At 39.3% G+C, this 18,839-nt stretch overlaps 1 protein-coding gene across 1 annotated transcript in view; it reads right to left on the reverse strand.

The window, feature by feature from the left end:
- Positions 1-3,011: 3,011 nt before the first annotated feature.
- The window catches only part of Cutc (cutC copper transporter), a 31,430-nt gene continuing 15,602 nt past the window's right edge, over positions 3,012-18,839 (reverse strand). The window contains exons 6-9 of the mRNA XM_004669877.2: positions 17,612-17,745; positions 8,741-8,768; positions 4,741-4,846; positions 3,012-3,499 (exon numbers count right to left, since the gene is read on the reverse strand). Of these exons, the coding sequence (XP_004669934.1) occupies positions 3,385-3,499; positions 4,741-4,846; positions 8,741-8,768; positions 17,612-17,745 (383 nt within the window). The 3' untranslated portion in view covers positions 3,012-3,384. The remainder of the gene's footprint in view (positions 3,500-4,740; positions 4,847-8,740; positions 8,769-17,611; positions 17,746-18,839) is intronic.

Genomic DNA, 18,839 nt, shown 5'->3' on the forward strand with positions numbered 1-18,839 from the left:
CTGAAGAAATTAATCACTTTTAGAAGTTTTGAGATGGGGACTTTCAGGTCACTTATATTCAGGATCATGCCATCTGCAAATAAGGCTACATTGACTTCTTCCTTTGCAATTTGAATACCTTTTATTTCTTTCTCCTGTCTTATTGCTTGGCCTAGAACTTCTAGTACTGTGTTGAAGAGCAGCGGTGAGAGTAGGCACTCCTGTCTTGTTCCTAATCTCAATGGGAACTCCTTGAGTCTTTTTCCCCATTAAGTATTATTTGGGCTTCAGGAGCTTTATATATAACCTTTATTGTGTTGAGATATAAATCCTCCATGTCTATTCTTTCCAGATATCCAAAACCAATATCATCAAGACCAGAATCCAGGTGCTGACTCCCAATTCAGCATTCCTTTCCCACTAAACAGAATAGATACTGTGAGTATAGTGTGGATATGATGGGAGATATGAAAGCAAGTAAAAATAGTCCCATAACTTTCCAATATTAATAATACTGTTAAAAAACCCAAAAAATCATCAGAAAATATTTTAAAACAGGACTAAAATGTGGAACAATCAAGGTCAAGATTACCATGTGCTTTTTATAATTATTCATATAGTGGAAGACACAAAGTAAGCACTGGCTTCAACACTCTTATGCTTAGCTTCCAGGAAACAGCTTTAAACCTTCAAAGATGGATATTAGAAAGCTAGCATGGGAGTAAAGAATTACCAGTTAGTGAGTATTTCTTATGTGTCCGGTGCTTTGATATACCAGTTAGCCAGAAACTATGGTTATCACTCCTATTGAGGAATGAAGGAGTTAAGGTTCAAGAAATCAACTTTCTCCTGGTCAAACTAGAAAAAATATATGATTCCAGGTATGTCTGACTTATCCAGGAGCAATGCTCTTTGTACCATATCCATATACCAGAAACCTCTTAAAGATGTGGGAGGTTAGGAGCCTAATATTCAGGTCTCATAAACAATATGAATTTGTTGTTAAGCCTCAAGGAATTCACATCATCTCTCACATACTTTGCTAATTTTAAAAAAAGAGATGATAGGGCATGTTCTTTTTCTGGAGAGTCACATAGTTCAAGCATGGGAGTGGATCAAGCCAAAATATTAAATCATATTTTAAATTTTTTATTATTGAAAACTTCCATAATTATAGACAACAAACCATGATAATTCTCATATAACACCCACTTTTCCCTTCACAACTCCACTCTCTATCATATCCCTCCCCATCAGTCTCTCTCTTATTTTGATGTCATATCTTTTCCTCCTATTAGGATGGTCTTATAGTATCAGGCACTGCAAGGTCATGAATATCCAGGCCATTTCGTGTCTGAAGCATGCATTGTAAAGAGTCCTACCCTTCCTTTGGCTTAAATCATATTTACTTACACATGTCTATGATACTGAGCCTAAGAATTTTTTGAGACAGGGTCTCACTATGTAACCCAGGCTAGCCTTGAACTCATAGCAATCTTACTACTTCAGCCTTCTGAGTGCTGGGATTACACATATGATGTACCACACCTGGCTCCAGGAACTTTTATATCCTGCTTCCCAAGTCTAGAGATTTTATTGATGGGTGGAGAAGCAAAGACTTTTTTATTTTTATTTATTTAGTTGAGAACTACAGACAGAGGGAGAGCACCAGGGCCTCCTGCCACTGCAAACCAACTCCAGATGCATAGGCCACCTTGGGCATCTGGTTTACGTGGGTACTGGAGAATCAAGCCTCGAACTGGGGTCTTAGGCTTCACAGGCAAGCGTTTAACAGCTAAGCCATCTCTCCAGCTCAGCAAATACTTTTTAGTGAAATTTTATTATTATTTTACAAATACATTGGAGAAACATGCAATTCTATCTGCCCAGGATAATATCCTAGGCTACAGTCTGCACTCTCCTTTGCAAATGATTTTGTGATGACAGGTCCTTTCATCTTTACTTCAACCCCTGACTTATCTTCGGAATAAAGCAACATACCACCCTGCCTTCAGTATGACTTCCACTGCCAAACTGCTACCGTTGGGTGCACCTTCTTTCTGAGCTCTGGTTTGCCTTTCTTAACTGCAGCCATCGCCATGCCACTCACACCAGCAGCTGGAAGTCTCTTGGCCCATTCCTTGAACCTTCCAAACTGATAAACGGATTTGTTGTTTACTGTATTGCCAGCACCATTTATCACGACCACTGGAAGACCCAGAGAAACCTAGACTTTCACAATGGAAGACACATAATATTCTTTCTTCAACATCTCGGATGCTGAAATATAAGAGAAAGAAAAAAATGCCAAGTCTTAGATTTTTGGGGGGAAGGGTGGAAGGGGGTATGTGCACGTGTGGCAGGTGCATGCTGTGGTGCACGTGTAGTCAGAGGATAACATCAGGTGCCAGTCCTCACCTTCTACCTTGTTTGCTGTGTTCTCTAGGCTAGCTGGCCCATGAACTTCTAGGAGATTCTCCTGTCTCTGCCTCCCATCTCATCATATGCATGCAGGGATCACAGATGCTTCCACTACAGTATCCAACTTTTACGTGGGTTCTGAGGATCTGAACTCAGGAACTCATGCTTGTGTAGCAAGCATTTTATCCGCTGAACCATATCCCAAGGCCAAATACAGGAATTGTTTTTTCTAGATTTTATTTATTTGCAAGTACAGAGAGGGAGAAGAGGGACAGAGAGAAAGAAAGAGAGCAAAAATGGGCATGCCAGGGTCTCTAACAGCCACTGCAAATAAAAAACAGATGCTACTTTGTGCATCCGGCTCTACGTTGGTACTAGGGAATTGAACTTGGATCATTAGGCTTTGCAGGCAAGCACCTTAACCACTGAACCATCTCCCCAGGCCAAGTCTAGGCATTGTTATGCTGTACCATTTCACTACACCTTTTGCATGCTGCTAAAGCAATTTATCTAATGAGTACATAATGCAGAGAAACTAAAGGAAATGGAAAAGTGAAACACAATTTTCTAACTCATATGTGGCTGACAATATTCAGTGAAAGAATAAGAGATTATCACACAACAGAATAAAAATTTTTATTTTACAAATGAAAAAGCAGAAAAACTGGTATTGACTTGACCCTAAAGCCACACTCTGATTTCATACCTTGCAGTTGAATTTTCTCAGTTCATCAGTTAGTTCCACTGAAAACTAAGTAAGCCTCTCTGCGAAAGAAGCACAGACCAAATTTAACCATGATGCCAGCAATGACTAAGCACAGGAAGTAACTATCTCTGTTTCAGTTTCCTTTTCTTCTTAGGAACGTAGTCCATGGCCATGTGAATCTTAACAAAGACTGACTATCCTGGCCAGAGAAGGTTAAAGTTGTGTCACAGAGAACTGTGGATTATGCTATGATAGCCATGTTGTTCACTGAGGTTTTACTAAACCAGGATATTCTTTGCAATCGCGTTCAAAGTCCTTACTTTGGTTACATCTGTTACCTTTAGAGAATATTCTGAATTGGCAAGAGAAGCTCCCATTGCAACAGCGAAATTTCTGCAATAGAAATAATAAATCATTTAAGTTGTTAAATAAGCCCTCCTCTGCCTCACATTATAGTTGTTAAATAAAAGCCCTCCTCTGCTTCATATTATAGGCTCTTCTATGGCTCACGAATAAAGGGAGGTCTAGGACCAAGGACTACCAAATTCAATAATTTTTATGAATTAATTACTTGAAATATCTAATTGTTAAATCTACCAGACAGTATTTTTAATTTTATACCTAGAAATGTAAGTTCTAAGCCTCTTCCTTTTTTTTCATTGCATTTTTCCCAACTAATAAACAGGAAGATTCAACTATTAAATTACAGAAAACCTCTGAAGCATAAAAAAGAATTCCAAACACAGTAGCTTAAATTTCTTAGTGGTGACATTATAATTTCAAAATAAGTACAAGTAGCAAGCAAAGGTGAGGGAAGACTAAATGCTGACCGTAGGACAGACAGAAGTTGCTATCAGTCTTCCCTGTTTATTATTTCCCTCGGTAGAAGGAAAGCACAGGGAATGGGCACATGTGCATTTCTGGACTCATATGAAGATTTGCTGAGAAGTTAGTTTATTAGTAACTAAATTCAGCAATGCCTTAACTGACAATCATTTCCAGTGAATTTATACATCATCTCTCTGTGTGTAGAAGAAACACAGACTAGATTTACCCAAGATAGTGGTAACTAACTACCAAGACTAACAAAGACTAGTAAGTTCACCTACATTCTGAAGATCCTACTTTTTAAAGGAAGAACAAGGCCATTTTAGAAATGTAAAACTGACTACATACTCTTCATCATATTCCATTATGGCATTAATTTAAAAATGTTTGTGAGGGCTGGAGGGATGGCTTAGCAGTTAAGGCATTTGCCTGCAAAGCCAAAGAACCCAGGTTCGATTCCCCAGGACACGCGTTAGCCAGATGCACAAGGGGGCACACGCGTCTGGAGTTCATTTGCAGTGGCACACCCTGGCCTCTCTCTCTCTCTCTCTCCCTCTTGCTGTCAGTTAAATAAATAAATAAATATAAAAATAAATATTTTTAAAAGTTTTTGAGAGAGGGTTTCAGGTAGTCCTAGCTGTCTTCAAACTTGCTATGTAGCAGAGAATGACCTTCCTGCCTCTACTTCTGTAGTGCTAGGATTACAGGACTGCACCACAGTACCAGGCTTTAATTAAGGATTTCTTATATACAAAAGTAAAGATTAATCTCATTCTTTTTGCAGAAGTCAAATAATATATTTTTACCGAAATTTCATTCCTGAGTCTCTAGAAGACCGAGCAGAACAGTGGAATTCGGTAGCGCCAGAACCCTCAAGGATCCTTTGCAGGTTTCTATCTGTTATGCCACCGCCTGTTCAAAAGAACATGTGAGATATATTGAGTGGAATAGAATCTTGCATAGAACTTAAAGAGCAAGGATAACAGCTTACTGTACTTGAAGTCTCCATTCTAAAACTCCATGTGGGTCAGAACAACTCAGAAAATAAAGAAGATCTAGGCTACAGACTCTGGACATGAAGTCTCTATCATAGAACCTCAATTAGTTTATATGACAATGCTATGCATTACTATCTTTAGACCTAAAAAGACTGCTCTGTGGCAAGGAAAACACCTCTTCAATTTAAGCAAAATCATATTAAAATGAAAGAGAAAGACTAGGGTTGAGAAAAAAGCTATAAAACTACCCTAAAAACATACCTGATAGAGAAAACTTGCAAGATTTCTCTCTGGCCTAAGATTTAAGAGTACACTGACTCCACTAAATTGTGAATAAGCAAACTGCTACAGCTAATTATCATAATATTAATTTTATTTCACTTTACTAAAGAATCTAATTTTACTTATAAAAGCCCCACAATCAAGTATTTCATGAGATTTGTTTTGATAATTTCTAACATACTTATAAAAGTCACATTGTGAATTTATATTAGCAATTATAAATATGAAATTAATTTATTATTGCCTTTAGCTACTAATACAGAAGGTATATTCAATATTTTTTTTTCAAGGTAGGGTCTCGCTCTATCCCAGGCTGATCTGGAATTTACTATGTAGTCTCAGGGTGGCCTCAAAGTCATGGTGATTCTCCTACCTCTGCCTCCCGAGTGCTGGGATTAAAGGTGCGTGCTACCATGCTCGGCTTCAATAAATATTTTAAATGGCATTAGTTGTGTACTTTGCACCTTAAGATATGTATTTTTGTGTGCATGTGTGTGTATGTGTGCAGATGTGCATATGTACAACTGTGTGTAGGGGCCAGATGAAAACCTGGAGTGTCATTCTTCAGGGTTCTCCTAGACTTAAAAAAAAGAAAAAAAAAAACATGGGATTGAACTCAGGCTCTCATGTTTGAGAGACAACAAGCACTTTGCCATGTTTTTTATATACTCTTTCAGAGTTGGTCAGTTTGCTTTTGATGTGTGTGAGTGCTACAAGCCATGAAATAGAACAAGCCAAGCAATGTGGTGCCTCACTTAAAACTGAGGATAGGGGCTGGAGAGATGGCTTAGTGTTTAAGGCGTTTGCCTGCAAAGCCAAAGGATCCCGGTTCAACTCTCCAGGACCTACGTAAGCCAGATGCACAAGGGGGAGCATGCACCTGGGGTTTGCTCATAGTGGTTGGAGGTTCTGGCACACCTATTCTCTCCCCCCACCAGGCCTCTTTCTCTCTATCAAATAAATAAATAAAATATTTATATTAAAAAAAAACTGAGGCTGGAGAATCTTTATTTTGAGCCAGCCTGGGACACAGGCTAAGATGCTGTCTAAAAAAAAGAACACATATATGTTTAAACAGCTGGGCATCATGGTATACACCTTTAATCCTAGCAGTCAGGGGGCAGAGGTTAAGAGGATTTCTGTGAGTTTGAGGCCAGCCTGAAACATAGTGAATTTGAATTCCAGGTCAGCCTAGGCTAGATAGTCTGATTCAGATTAGAATTCTAACATTGCCACTATAGCTCTAAACAGCTGTGTGATCTTAGATATTTTTTTCTCTAATAAAAGTGCAATAATACTGTCTACCTCACTGCTTTAAAGGGTTAAAGCATTAAAAGGCAAATATATATTCCCCTTCTAACAAATAAGACATCTTGGCATTAAAATACACTCCTCAGTTATCATCAACTATAGATTAATGGTAATACATTTATTTTCCAAACAATGGCTAACATAGTTTGACAGTTAAAAGGGACCTCAAAGTTCAATATTCCTCTATTTTACTTTATTTTTCCCTTTCCCTTCTTTCTTAACAGACTTGCTATGTTGCCAAGGCTGACTTGAAATTGTGACTTTCCTGCCTCAATCTCTCAAGTGCCTGATATTACAAGCATGTGCTACGTCATGCAACTGTCAAGCAGCCATGTCTTCACTCATGTATAAACACATTGTACAGTTCATTATAAAAAGTCCTTGTAGGGCAAACACTATATCCTATCTATTTTTGTATTTTCCAATAATGAATACTCATTAAATATTCAAATTGACTTATCTAAGGCATTTTATTTGCTGATACTTATTTATATGAAATCCTAATAACTTGTGTGGTGGTTTGATTCAGGTATCTCCCAATAAACAGAGGTGTTCTGAATTCTAGGTTCCCAGCTGATGGCAATTTGAGAGGTAATGCCTCCTCGAGGGAGTGTATTGTTTGGGGCGTGCTTATGGGTGTGATAGCCAGCTTCCTCTTGCCAGTATCTGGCACACTCCCCTGCTGCTATTGTCCAACTTATATTGGCCAGGAGGTGATGTCTACCCTATGCTCATGCAATCATTTCCCCCTGCCATCATGGAGCTTCCCCTTGAGTCTGTGAGCCAAAATAAACCTTTTCCCACAAGCTTCTCTTGGTCAGGTGTTTTCTGCCAGCAACACAAACCTGACTGCAACAGTAAAGGTGGGATCATTACTGCTAGAAACCTGACTGTGCAGCTTTTGGCCTTTTGGAGCTGATTTTTTAGAGGAGTGTGGAAGGATTTGAAACCTTGGCCTAAGAGACACCTTGCAGTGCTGTAAGTACAGCTTGATGGACTATTCTGGTCAGAATTGAAAGACCTTCATACAGTAAGAACTTTAGACTATGAGGTTTGGCTGATGAGGGTGAGAAAGAGCTTTGCCTGGACTGGGCTAGAAGCAGTTTGTGTGAGAGGCTTGCTGTTACACCCATTTCCTAAGAACTTGTGTAGGGCTGCATTGCATAGAAATAGACTGGTGTGAGCAGAAGGATATGGCACAGGAAAAATGAAATCTTTGGGCTAAAACTGCTGCCTGTTCAGCTGCAATTGAGAGATCACAACCATACTGGAATGACAGGAAGAATGCAGAGCCTTTTGAAGGGGCTGAATGCTGAAAGACTAACAAGTTGATAGCTCACCTGATATTATGGAATATAGCAAATGCAGGAAAGGGAGAGTCATTGAATTTGCAACACAGTTTTGTGTTTTGGAAATGGCCCTGGGCACTGTAGAGCAGGCTTGTTGGATTACCTATGTGGAAACCCAATGGAGCCATGAAGATGAACCATGGGTTGCAACAGAGAACCAATGGAGATGCCAGGACTATGGGATGGCTGCAATGGATGAAGTTTTCCAGGACTGTGAGTAGCCTAGCTGGAGAGGTGGAACTGGAACTCCAGAGACTTGTCAGTGGTTAGAATTATCGAACTTGGAGACTTGCCATTGACTAGAGTTGTTGGACTTGGCACTACAGAGTTTGATGTTTTCCCAGTTTAAATCTTGTATTGGGCCAGGTATAGGGGTGCATGCCTTTTACCCCAGCACTTGGAAGGCAGAAGTAGGAGGATTGCTGTGAGTTTGAGGCCACTCTGAGACGACACAGTGAATTCCAGGTCAACCTGGACTAGAGTGAGACCCTACACTTGAAAAACAAAAAACAAAATCTTGTATTGGTTGAGTATTTCTTTGCTATGCCCAATGACATCTTTTGCAGTGTGAATGTTTATTCTGTGCCATTATGGGTTCTTTTGGTATTATGGCTCAGTTAAACAATCTTAGACTATGGGAATATTTGAATATCACTGAGATTAAAAACTATGGGGACTTTGAAAGTTGGGTGAATGCACTGCATTTTATATCATGCATGGTTATCAGTTTATGGGGGTCAGGGATGGAATAATTATATACAATCAACCATGATAATTCCTTCCCCATCCCTCATTTCTTGATGCCTCTCCTTTGTTCTTCCTGTACTATAGTTCAGGACTATGCTAATAAATGGAGAGATAAATACCTGGCATTACCACAATCCTGCCTTTTGCCTGAAAAAAGAAAAAAAAAGTTTATTTTAGTAGCTTTCTCTTAATTGGGATAATATGAAAATTTTAAACTCTTGCTAATATCTAATTTTTAACTTATTTTATTTATGTGTGTGTGAGACAGAAGCAGATAGAGAATGGGTGCGCCAGGGCATTCAGCCACTGCAAATGACTCCAGACACCTGTGCCACCTTGTATGCATGGCTTACTTGGGCCCTAGGAAATCAAACCTGGGTCCTTTGGCTTTGCAGGAAAATGCCTTAACCACTAAACCATCCCTCCAGCCCTGATGTCTAATTTTTTAAAATTTTTATTTATTTGTTTGAGAGCAACAGACAGAGAGAGAGAGAGAGAGAGAGAGAGAGAGAGAGAGAGAGAGAGAGAATGGGTGCGCCAGGGCCTCTAGCCACTGCAAACAAACTCCAGATGTGTGTGTCCCCTTGTGCATCTGGCTTACGTGGGTCCTGGGGAATCAAGCTTGAACCAGAGTCCTTAGGCTTCACAGACAAGTGCTTAACCACTAGGCCATCTCTCTAGCCCCTGATGTCTAATTTTTAATAGCTTTTCTCTGTTTTGGTGAGGAAAGTGTTTGGGCAAGTTAGATGTCTAGCATAGTAACTTTCTATCCACAAAATTTCTTTAGACGCATGTATTATTATAAACACAATAGGAGGAAACAATATCCTTTACAATCACACAACCTTAAGAAAAGCCTTGCTGAAAAATAACACAAATTCTGAGTTCTTGGTATGTAATGGGACAAAAAAATTGAATTTATTAAGTAAGATGTTAGCAGAAAATAAAGTATAATATAAATGTAAACTGGAACAGAGGGAAGCCACTATGTCTTCAAATTCTCTATTTTTTGTCATGCTAATTAAACAGAACCATAGGTCCATGTAATGTGACTATTGGAATTGATTTAATATCTGATCATTCTAGAAGACAGAGACTGAAATTATAAACTATCATATCTCCCATCCATCATCATAAGGTCTCATTTATCTTCCCCTGTAATTGTCCTTCTCCCCTCCGCTTCACTTATTGAGATGATATACAAAACAGGCTGGAGAGGTGGTTTTGCAGTTAAAGGAACTTGTTTGCCTGGATTTGATTTCCAAGTATCCATGTAAAACAAGATGCACAAAATAGCACATGCATCTGGAGTTTGTTTGCAGTGGCAAGAGGCCCTGGTCTATTGCCTATACTCTGTCTGCTTCTGTCTTTCTCTGTCTCAAATAAATGAATAAAATAAATAAATAAAAAGTTCCTACTTTCATAGAGCTTACACATTCAAGGAAGACAGATAACAGACAGTATATCTGTGAAACAAAAATTCAGACAGCAATAGTACAGTGAAAAAAATAAAGCAAATAAAATTGAGATTGAAAGATAAAAGAAGCTATTTCACAAAATTAACTGCTAGAAAAATTAAGTGGAACAGAGATGTTTCATATTCTGAAATGTGTCAAAGAAAGCACTTGTAAAGCATTATGGTGGTTTGATTCAGATATCCCCCATAAACTTACGTGCTCTGAATGCTAGGTTCCCAGTTGATAAAGATTTGGAAATTGAAGCCTCCTGGAGGCAGTGCATTGTTGGGGTAAGCTTAAGGGTGTTATAGCCAGTTTTCCCTTGCTAGTGTTTGGCACACACCCCTATTGCTATTGTCCCCCCTCGGCTCAGGCCATCACTTTCCCTGCCATCATGAAGCTTTCTCCTCAAGCCTGTAAACCAAAACAAATCTCTTTTTTTCCCACAAGCTGCTCTTGGGTGGGTGATTTCTACCAGCAATGCAAACCTGACTGCAAAAGCATTACTATTTAGGCAGCTGAAATGATTTTAGAAAGGGAGATGTCACAATTACTTGTTGTTTTTTCCAAATGAAGGCTTTCTAGTGATATTTTCTTTATTTACTTTTAATTTTTATTAGCATTTTCTATGATTATAAAAAAATAGCCCTTGGCAATTCCCTCCCCCCCAACTTACCCTTTGAAATTCCATTCTCCATCATATTACCTCCCCATCACAATCATTGTACTTACATATATACAATATCAACCTATTAAGTACCCTTCTCCCTTCCTTTCTCTTCCCCTTATGTCTCCTTTTTACCTTACTGGCCTCTGCTACTAAGTATTTTCATTCTTACGCAGAAGCCCAATCATCTGTAGCTGGGATCCACATATGAGAGAGAACAGGTGGCGCTTGGCTTTCTGGCCTGGGTTGCCTCACTTAGTATAATCCTTTCCAGGTCCATCCATTTTCCAGCAAATTTCATAACTTCATTTTTCTTTACTGCTGTAGCTCCATTGTATAAATGTGCCACATCTTCATTATCCAGTCATCAGTTGAGGAACATCTAGGCTGGTTCCATTTCCCAGCTATTATAAATTGAGCAGCAATAAACATGGTTGAGCATGTACTTCTAAGAAAATGAGATGATTCCTTCAGATATATGCCTAGGAGTGCTATAGCTGGGTCATATGGTAGATCAATCTTTAGCTGTTTTAGAAACGTCCACACTGATTTCCACAATGGCTGGACCAGAATGCATTCCCACCAGCTGTGTAGAAGGGTTCCTCTTTTTCCACATCCCCGCCAACATTTATGATCATTTGTTTTCATGATGGTGGCCAATCTGACAGGAGTGAGATGGAATCTCAATGTAGTTTTAATCTGCATTTCCCTGATGGCTACTGACGTAGAACATTTTTTTAGATGCATATATGCCATTCGTATTTCTTCCTTTGAGAATGCTCTATTTAGCTCCATAGCCCATTTTTTTGATTGGCTTGTTTGATTCCTTATTATTTAACTTTTTGAGTTCTTTGTATATCCTAGATATTAATCCTCTATCAGATATATAGCTGGCGAAGATTTTTTCCCATTCTGTAGGTTGCCTCTTTGCTTTTTTCACTGTGTCCTTTGCAGTGCAAAATCTTTGTAATTTCATGAGGTCCCAGTGATTAATCTGTGGTTTTATTGCCTGAGCAATTGGGGTTGTATTCAGAAAGTCTTTGCCAAGACCAATATGTTGAAGGGTTTCCCCTACTTTTTCCTCTAGCAGTTTCACAGTTTCAGGTCTGATGTTAAGGTCTTTAATCCATTTGGACTTAATTCTTGTGCATGGCGAGAGAGAAGAATCTATTTTCATCCTTCTGCAGATATATATCCGGTATTCCCAACACCATTTGCTGAAAAGGCTGTCTTTTCTCCAATGAGTATTTTGGGCATTTTTATCGAATATCAGGTGGCTATAGCTACTTGGGCTTACATCTGGGTCCTCTATTCTGTTCCACTGAGCTACATGTCTGTTTTTGTGCCAGTACCACGCTGTTTTTGTTACTATGGCTCTGTAGTATAGGTTAAAATCAGGTATGGTGATACTACCAGCCTTATTTTTGTTGCTCAGTATTATTTTAGATATTCGAGGTTTTTTGTGATTCCAAATGAATTTTTGGATTGTTTTTTCTATTTCCATGAAGAATGCTTTTGGAATTTTGATAAGGATTGCATTAAATGTGTAGATTGTTTTTGGTAAGATTGCCATTTTCACAATATTGATTCTTCTAATCCAGGAACAGGGGATGTTTCTCCACTTTCTAGTGTCTTCTGCAATTTCTCGCTTGAGTGTCTTAAAGTTCTCATTGTAGAGATTTTTTACTTCCTTGGTTAGGTTTATTCCAAGGTACTTTATTATTTTTTTGATGCAATTGTGAATGGGAGTGATTCTCTGATTTCATCCTGTGTTTGTTGTTAGCATATATGAAGGCTACTGATTTCTGTGTATTTATTTTGTATCCTGCTACATTGCTGTAGGTTTTGATCAGCTCTAACAGTAAGCTAGTAGAGTCTTTAGGGTCTTTTATGTATAGAATGTCATCTGCAAATAATGATAACTTGATCTCTTCCTTTCCAATTTGTATCCCTTTTATGTGTGTCTCTTGCCTTATTGCTATGGCTAAGACTTCCATAACTATATTAAATAAAAGCGGGGACAGTGGACAGCCTTGTCTTGTTCCTGATTTTAGTGGAAAAGCTTCCAGTGTTTCCCCATTTAGTAATATGTTGGCTGTAAGCTTGTCATAAATAGCTTTTATTATATTGAGACATGCTCCTTCTATTCCCAGTCTCTGTAGGACTTTTATCATGAAGAGATGTTGGATTTTGTCAAATGTTTTCTCTGCGTCCAATGAGATGATCATGTGATTTTTGTCCCTCAACCCATTTATAAAATTTATTACATTTATAGATTTTCATATGTTGAACCATCCCTGCATCTCTGGGATAAAGCCTACTTGGTCAGGGTGAATGATCTCTTTGATATACTCTTGTATTCTGTTTGCCAATATTGTGTTGAGAATTTTTGCATCTATGTTCATGAGGGAGATTGGTCTGTAATTTTCTGTTTGTTCTATCTTTGCCTGGTTTTGGTATCAGGGTGATGCTGGCCTCGTAGAAGGAGTTTGGTAGCATTCCTTCTTTTTCTATTTCCTGGAAAAGCTTAAGAAGCAATGGTGTTAGCTCTTCCTTAAAGGTCAGCAGTGTATCCATCTGGGCCTGGGCTTTTTTAGTTGGGAGATTATTGATAACTGTTTGGATCTCCATGTTTGTTATAGGTCTATTTAAGTGATTAATCTCATTTTGATTTAATTTAGGTGGGTCATATAAATCAAGGAAATCATCCATTTCTTTCAGATTTTCATACTTTGTGGAGTATATGCTTTTGTAGTATGTCCCTATGATTTTTTGGGTTTCTCTGGAATCTGTTGTGATGTTACCTTGTTCATCTCTGATTTTATTAATTTGTGTCTCTTCTCTCTTTCTTTTGGTCAGATTTGCTAAGGGTTTATCAATCTTGTTTATCCTTTCAAAGAACCAAGTCTTTGTTTCATTAATTCTTTGGATTGTTTTTTGTTTTTTGGTTTTTTTTTTGTTTCTATTTCATTAATTTGTGCCCTAATCTTTATTATTTCTTCCCGCCTACTGATTTTTGGTTTGCCTTCTTCTTTTTCCAAGGCTTTACGGTGAAGCATTAAGCCATTTACTTGTGACCTTTCTAATTTCTTAAAATAGGCACTTAAGGCTATAAGTTTACCTCTTAGAACTGCCTTCCTTGTATCCCAGAGATTTTGATATGTTGTGTTTTCATTATTGTTTAACTCTAAAAATTTATTGATTTCCTTCTTTATTTCTTCTTTGACCCATTCATTTTTTAGAAGTATGTTGTTTAGTTTCCATGATTTTGTGTATGCTCTATAGCCTTTCTTGCTACTGATTTGTAGTTTCATCCCATTATGGTCAGATAGAATGCAAGGAATTATTTCAATTTTCCTGAATTTCTTAAGATTTGCTTTGTGTCCTAATATATGGTCTATTTTAGAGAAGGTTCCATGTGCTGCTGAAAAGAATGTATATTCTGCAGCCTTTGGATGAAATGTCCTGTATATATCAAGTATGTATGCCAGAATAGTTATTATAACAACCAGATCCTCTATCAACATAGAGGTTAAGATTTCTGGTCTGTTGAGGGATTCAAGTCAGCTTGTGACCAAGTGAGACCCTTCCCTGGTGCAATCCCAGTTACCTTGGATGATTTTGGTCTCAGTCAAGATGCTACCTGGGTCGTCGGGCTGCTGTTCTGATTTCTGGAGCTGGGCACTGGCTTTTCCTGCTGGGCAAACTGAGCCTGGCAACTGTGGCCCTGCAGATCAGCACCCCTGCTGCTGGAATGCTGCTGCCTAAGCTGCCTCTGCTGGGTCTGTCAGCAGCTGAAGCTGCTGCTGCTGGGCCCACCACTGCTGCTGCCTCTGCTGCTGCTGCTGCTGTAGCTGCCACTTCTGGAGCCACTGCTGCTGCCTCTGCTGTTGCTGCTGGGTCCACTGCCACTGCTGCCACTGAAGCTGCTGCTGCTGGGTCTGCCGCTACTGTGGTTACTGGGTCTGCTGCTGTTGGGGCCGCTGTTACCAGTGCTGGAGCCGCTGATGTTGCTGCCAGGCTCTGCTCCTGCTTGGGTCCCACTGTTGGCCCAAGTTGGCATGGCTGGGTCCCGGGACGCTGCTCTGTTCACTGAAGCTGGGCTCAGGCGGTGGGGGAGGGGAGGGAGCTGCAGCTGCTCTGGTTCTCTCGCTGCTCCACGTGTTCTTCTACCTCACGGTCTGCTCCTCCATTGCTCACTGCCACTCTCCCTTCACGTTTCCTGAGTTGCAGAGAGCGCTGGGGTGAGTGGAAAATCCCCGCACCTGGCTTTTCCTGCGGCTGGAGCCGAGCCTGGCGGCTTTCTGTTGTGCTGCCGGTGCTGCAGTTGGTGGGACTGCCGGAGCTGCTTTTGCCGTCCTGTGCAGGCTCTGGATGCTCTGGATCTCTTCTACTTCTCCGCTGCCGCTTCAATTTCCTATACACCTCACTTTTTAGTAAAAGTGTGTATTTTGCTGAGTTTTTTTAGTCTTTTTTCCCCCTAAGCTGCTTTGGCGTGGTACCTATGCCACCATCTTATCCAGAAGTCTGGATCTCTAGTGATATTTTAAAGAGGGAGATCCTATCACATTTTTTGGCCTTCTTTAAAAAAAATGGCTTAGTGGGCTGGGAAGATAGTTAAGTGGTTAAAGGCTTGTGTTTGCACAGCCTGCTAGCCTGCGTACAATTCCCAAGTCATTCACTTAAGCCAGACACAAAAAGTGGTACAAGAAGCTGGGCATGGTGGTACACACCTTTAATCCCAGCACTTGGGAGGCAGAGGTAGGAGGATCACCATGAGTTTGAGGCCACCCTGAGACTACATAGTGAATCAGCCTGGGCCAGACTGAGACCCTACCTCAAAACAACAATAACAACAACAAAAATGTGGTACAAGTGTTTGGTGTTCATTTGCATTATCAAGAGGCCTGGTGAGCACGCACATGTGAAAATCAATTAATAAAGTTACTTGGGATTATATATTTACCTAACACTCTCAACATATTGAGCAATATAAAACACTGTGAGTAATTATCTGAAATAAACCCTCGTTATTATAGTTGAATGAGAAATGTCCCCAATAGGCTTGGTTACCAGGAGGTTGCTCTTGAGAAGTGACTGGATCATGAAGGGTCTGCTCTTATGACTGGATTAGTCCACTGACATACTCAAAATGTGATAGAACTGTGAGGAGGATGGAGCCTTAGAGGAAATAATTTATGGGGCATGTTCTTGGGGGCTCTATCTTGCACTGGCCCTTTTTGTTACCTTTTCTACTTCCTGTCCACCATGAGGTGAGCAGCCTTCTTTATACGCTCTCACCACAATGCTCCATCTTAGAATGAATCCACACACAGAGACAAGAACAATGGGCTGAAACCCCAGAAGCCCCCCACCCAAGTCCTTCCCTTTAAATTGTTTGTGTCAGCATTTTGTCAGTGATGAAAGTCTGACTAACATATCTTGCAACTATTCTGGGAAGTAGGTATTATAATCATCCCAATTTTGCATATAGACAAACTGAGCCACCCAACACTTAGGTAATTTGCCCAAGGACGCTGTCAACAAGTAGCAAAGCCAAGATTTAAGCCAAGATTCTAATCCAAAAGTCTAGGTTTAAACTATATATCATAGAAGAAGGTATCTCCTGGAGAAGTAAAGTGTATGAAAATAGTTAATCCAGCTCTCCTTGCCAACAAATGATCTAACATACAAATCATAGAGAGAAAGAGAGAGATTGATTTTTAAATCCAATATATGACTATGGCAATTAGAGTGTGTTCTCAACCCTTTAGCAAATAATAGTAAAACTGGAAACCTAGTTCATTTCACCAACTCTTCCATTCCAAAATATATGAGCTTCCCTGGTGCACCAAGGAACAAATACAACAAAAGTGCTAACTCATAAGGTTTTTAATGCTCTGGATGCCATCTTTAAGTTCTGTTCATTCTTCAGGATCTTAACCATGCCAGCTTATGTTTCCAGGCCCTTTGCACATAGTACTTTTCCTCAGGAACAATTATCCCACCCTCCATTTTTACAAGATAACTTCCAAACATCCTTGAAATAAGTAAAGCATTGCAGTTTGGGAGCCTTTTCTTCTAAGCTGTCCCTAACTACTGCCAACCTCCATCCCTCCAAATCTGGAGTCAATTCCCCTCCAATGTGCCCTCCATCCAGAACTATACATACTTACATGTTTATACTACAAAAGTACGTATTCAGTGACTACATAGTCCCTAACTGCTTTATACATGATGCAAGTTCATCAGAACTCATGTGAGAGAAAAATATTATCTCTTCTCCCATTGACAGGTGAGAAAAATGTAAAAATAATGTAAGTTTTGAATTATACCTGTGGATGACAATTATAAATTTTAAATTTTATTCATTTATTTGCAAGCATAGAAAGGGGAAATGATTGCACCAGGGCCTCCTGCCACTGTAAACAAACTCCAGATGCTACTTTGCACATCTGGCTTTACGTGGATACTGGGAAGTCAAATGTGGAGCCATCAGGCCTTGCAAGCAAATGCCTCTAACCACTGAGCTATCTCTCTAGCCCAGATGATTAATTATAAATTTTATATGGGGTCCTCTTATAGACACTGGCAGACAATGAAAAGATATGGCTTAAAACTAGGCAATACCCATGGCAAGAAAAGGTAAAATTTGCAATGGCTATCCAAGTTAAAGCACAGCCTTAGATTGTGTCTATTATTTGATTTGAAGATCCTTGGTTATTAGAAACACTTATGAAAGAAATAAAAATCATACAAATACACAACTGACTGCTTTTTTTCTACACAGCAATCACAACCTAGATGACTAACAGAATTTTAGGAGTAAGCACAATAGTCTTAAGAAGAAAACAACCTGCTTGTACCTCATCTACAAGTTGCTTTATCAAAGGAAGTCCTTCAAGTGCTGAACTCTCACACCCACTGGTCAATACTCGTTCAAATCCCAAGGTTAAGAGGGTCTCTAGAGCTGCCATTGGATCATGAACCATGTCAAAGGCTGAAATAAATAAAAATGATTTTCAATTTTAAACTGACATTTTCTAATACAATGTTTCTCAAATTGCAGTGTGTATACAGTGGTAGACTAATTTTATTGTATACTGCCTATAAAAGCCAATTGTGAAATGCTCAGAATTTTGCAAGTCAGATTGTTGATGATCACTTACTTGAAAGAGAGAGAGAGAGAGAGAGCACCAGGGACCTTTATATGCTACAAGAAAACTCCAGACATATATCTCACCTTGTGCATCTGGCTTAAATGGGTCCTGGGGAATTGAGCCTAGGTCCTTTGGCTTTGCAGGCAAGCACCTTAACACTTCTAAGCCATCTTTCCAGTCCAATGATCAATTATCATGAGCACACATTTTAACAGAAATATTTACTTACATGTAGATAAGTAAGTTTCAAGTTTTCAGTAATTATAAGTTTTTCTTAAAACTAATTTTTTGGGTTTTTTTGTTTGGTTTGGTTTTTCAAGGTAGGGTTCCACTCTAACACAGGCTGACCTAAAATTCACTATGTAGTCTAAGGGTGGACTTGAACTCACAGCAATCCTCCTACCTCTGCCTCCCAAGTGCTGGAATAAAAAGTGTGTGCCACCACACCCGGCTCTAACTTTTTTTTTTTTGAGGTAGGGTCTCATTCTAGCTCAAGCTGACCTGGAACTCACTCTGTGGTCCCTGGCTTGCCTCAAAATAACAACGATCTTCCTACCTCTGCCTCTCTAGTGTCAGGATTAAAGGCAGGTGTCACCATACCTGGCCTTATTACTTATTTTATTTTCATTTTATTTTTGTTTTTTTGACGCTGACCTGGAATTCACTCTGTAGTCTCAGGGTGGCCTCAAACTCACAGTAATCCTCCCATCTCTGACTCCCAAGTGCTGGAATTAAAGGCATGCACCACTATAACCGGGCCCCTTATGTAAATTTTTATTTGAAGAAAATTATTAAATAAATTTGTACAGGTAGCACTTAGATATGGTAAAGCTGTAAATGTGATAGGTAACTACCTTTGGAAAAGTTTGCTAACACATTAGACAAACTACATCAAATGATTCACCTGTCCTAGTCATTTATTGATTAATTCTTT

The sequence above is a fragment of the Jaculus jaculus genome, chromosome 1 (genome assembly GCF_020740685.1).
Source record: "Jaculus jaculus isolate mJacJac1 chromosome 1, mJacJac1.mat.Y.cur, whole genome shotgun sequence".
Taxonomy (NCBI): Eukaryota; Metazoa; Chordata; class Mammalia; order Rodentia; family Dipodidae; genus Jaculus; species Jaculus jaculus.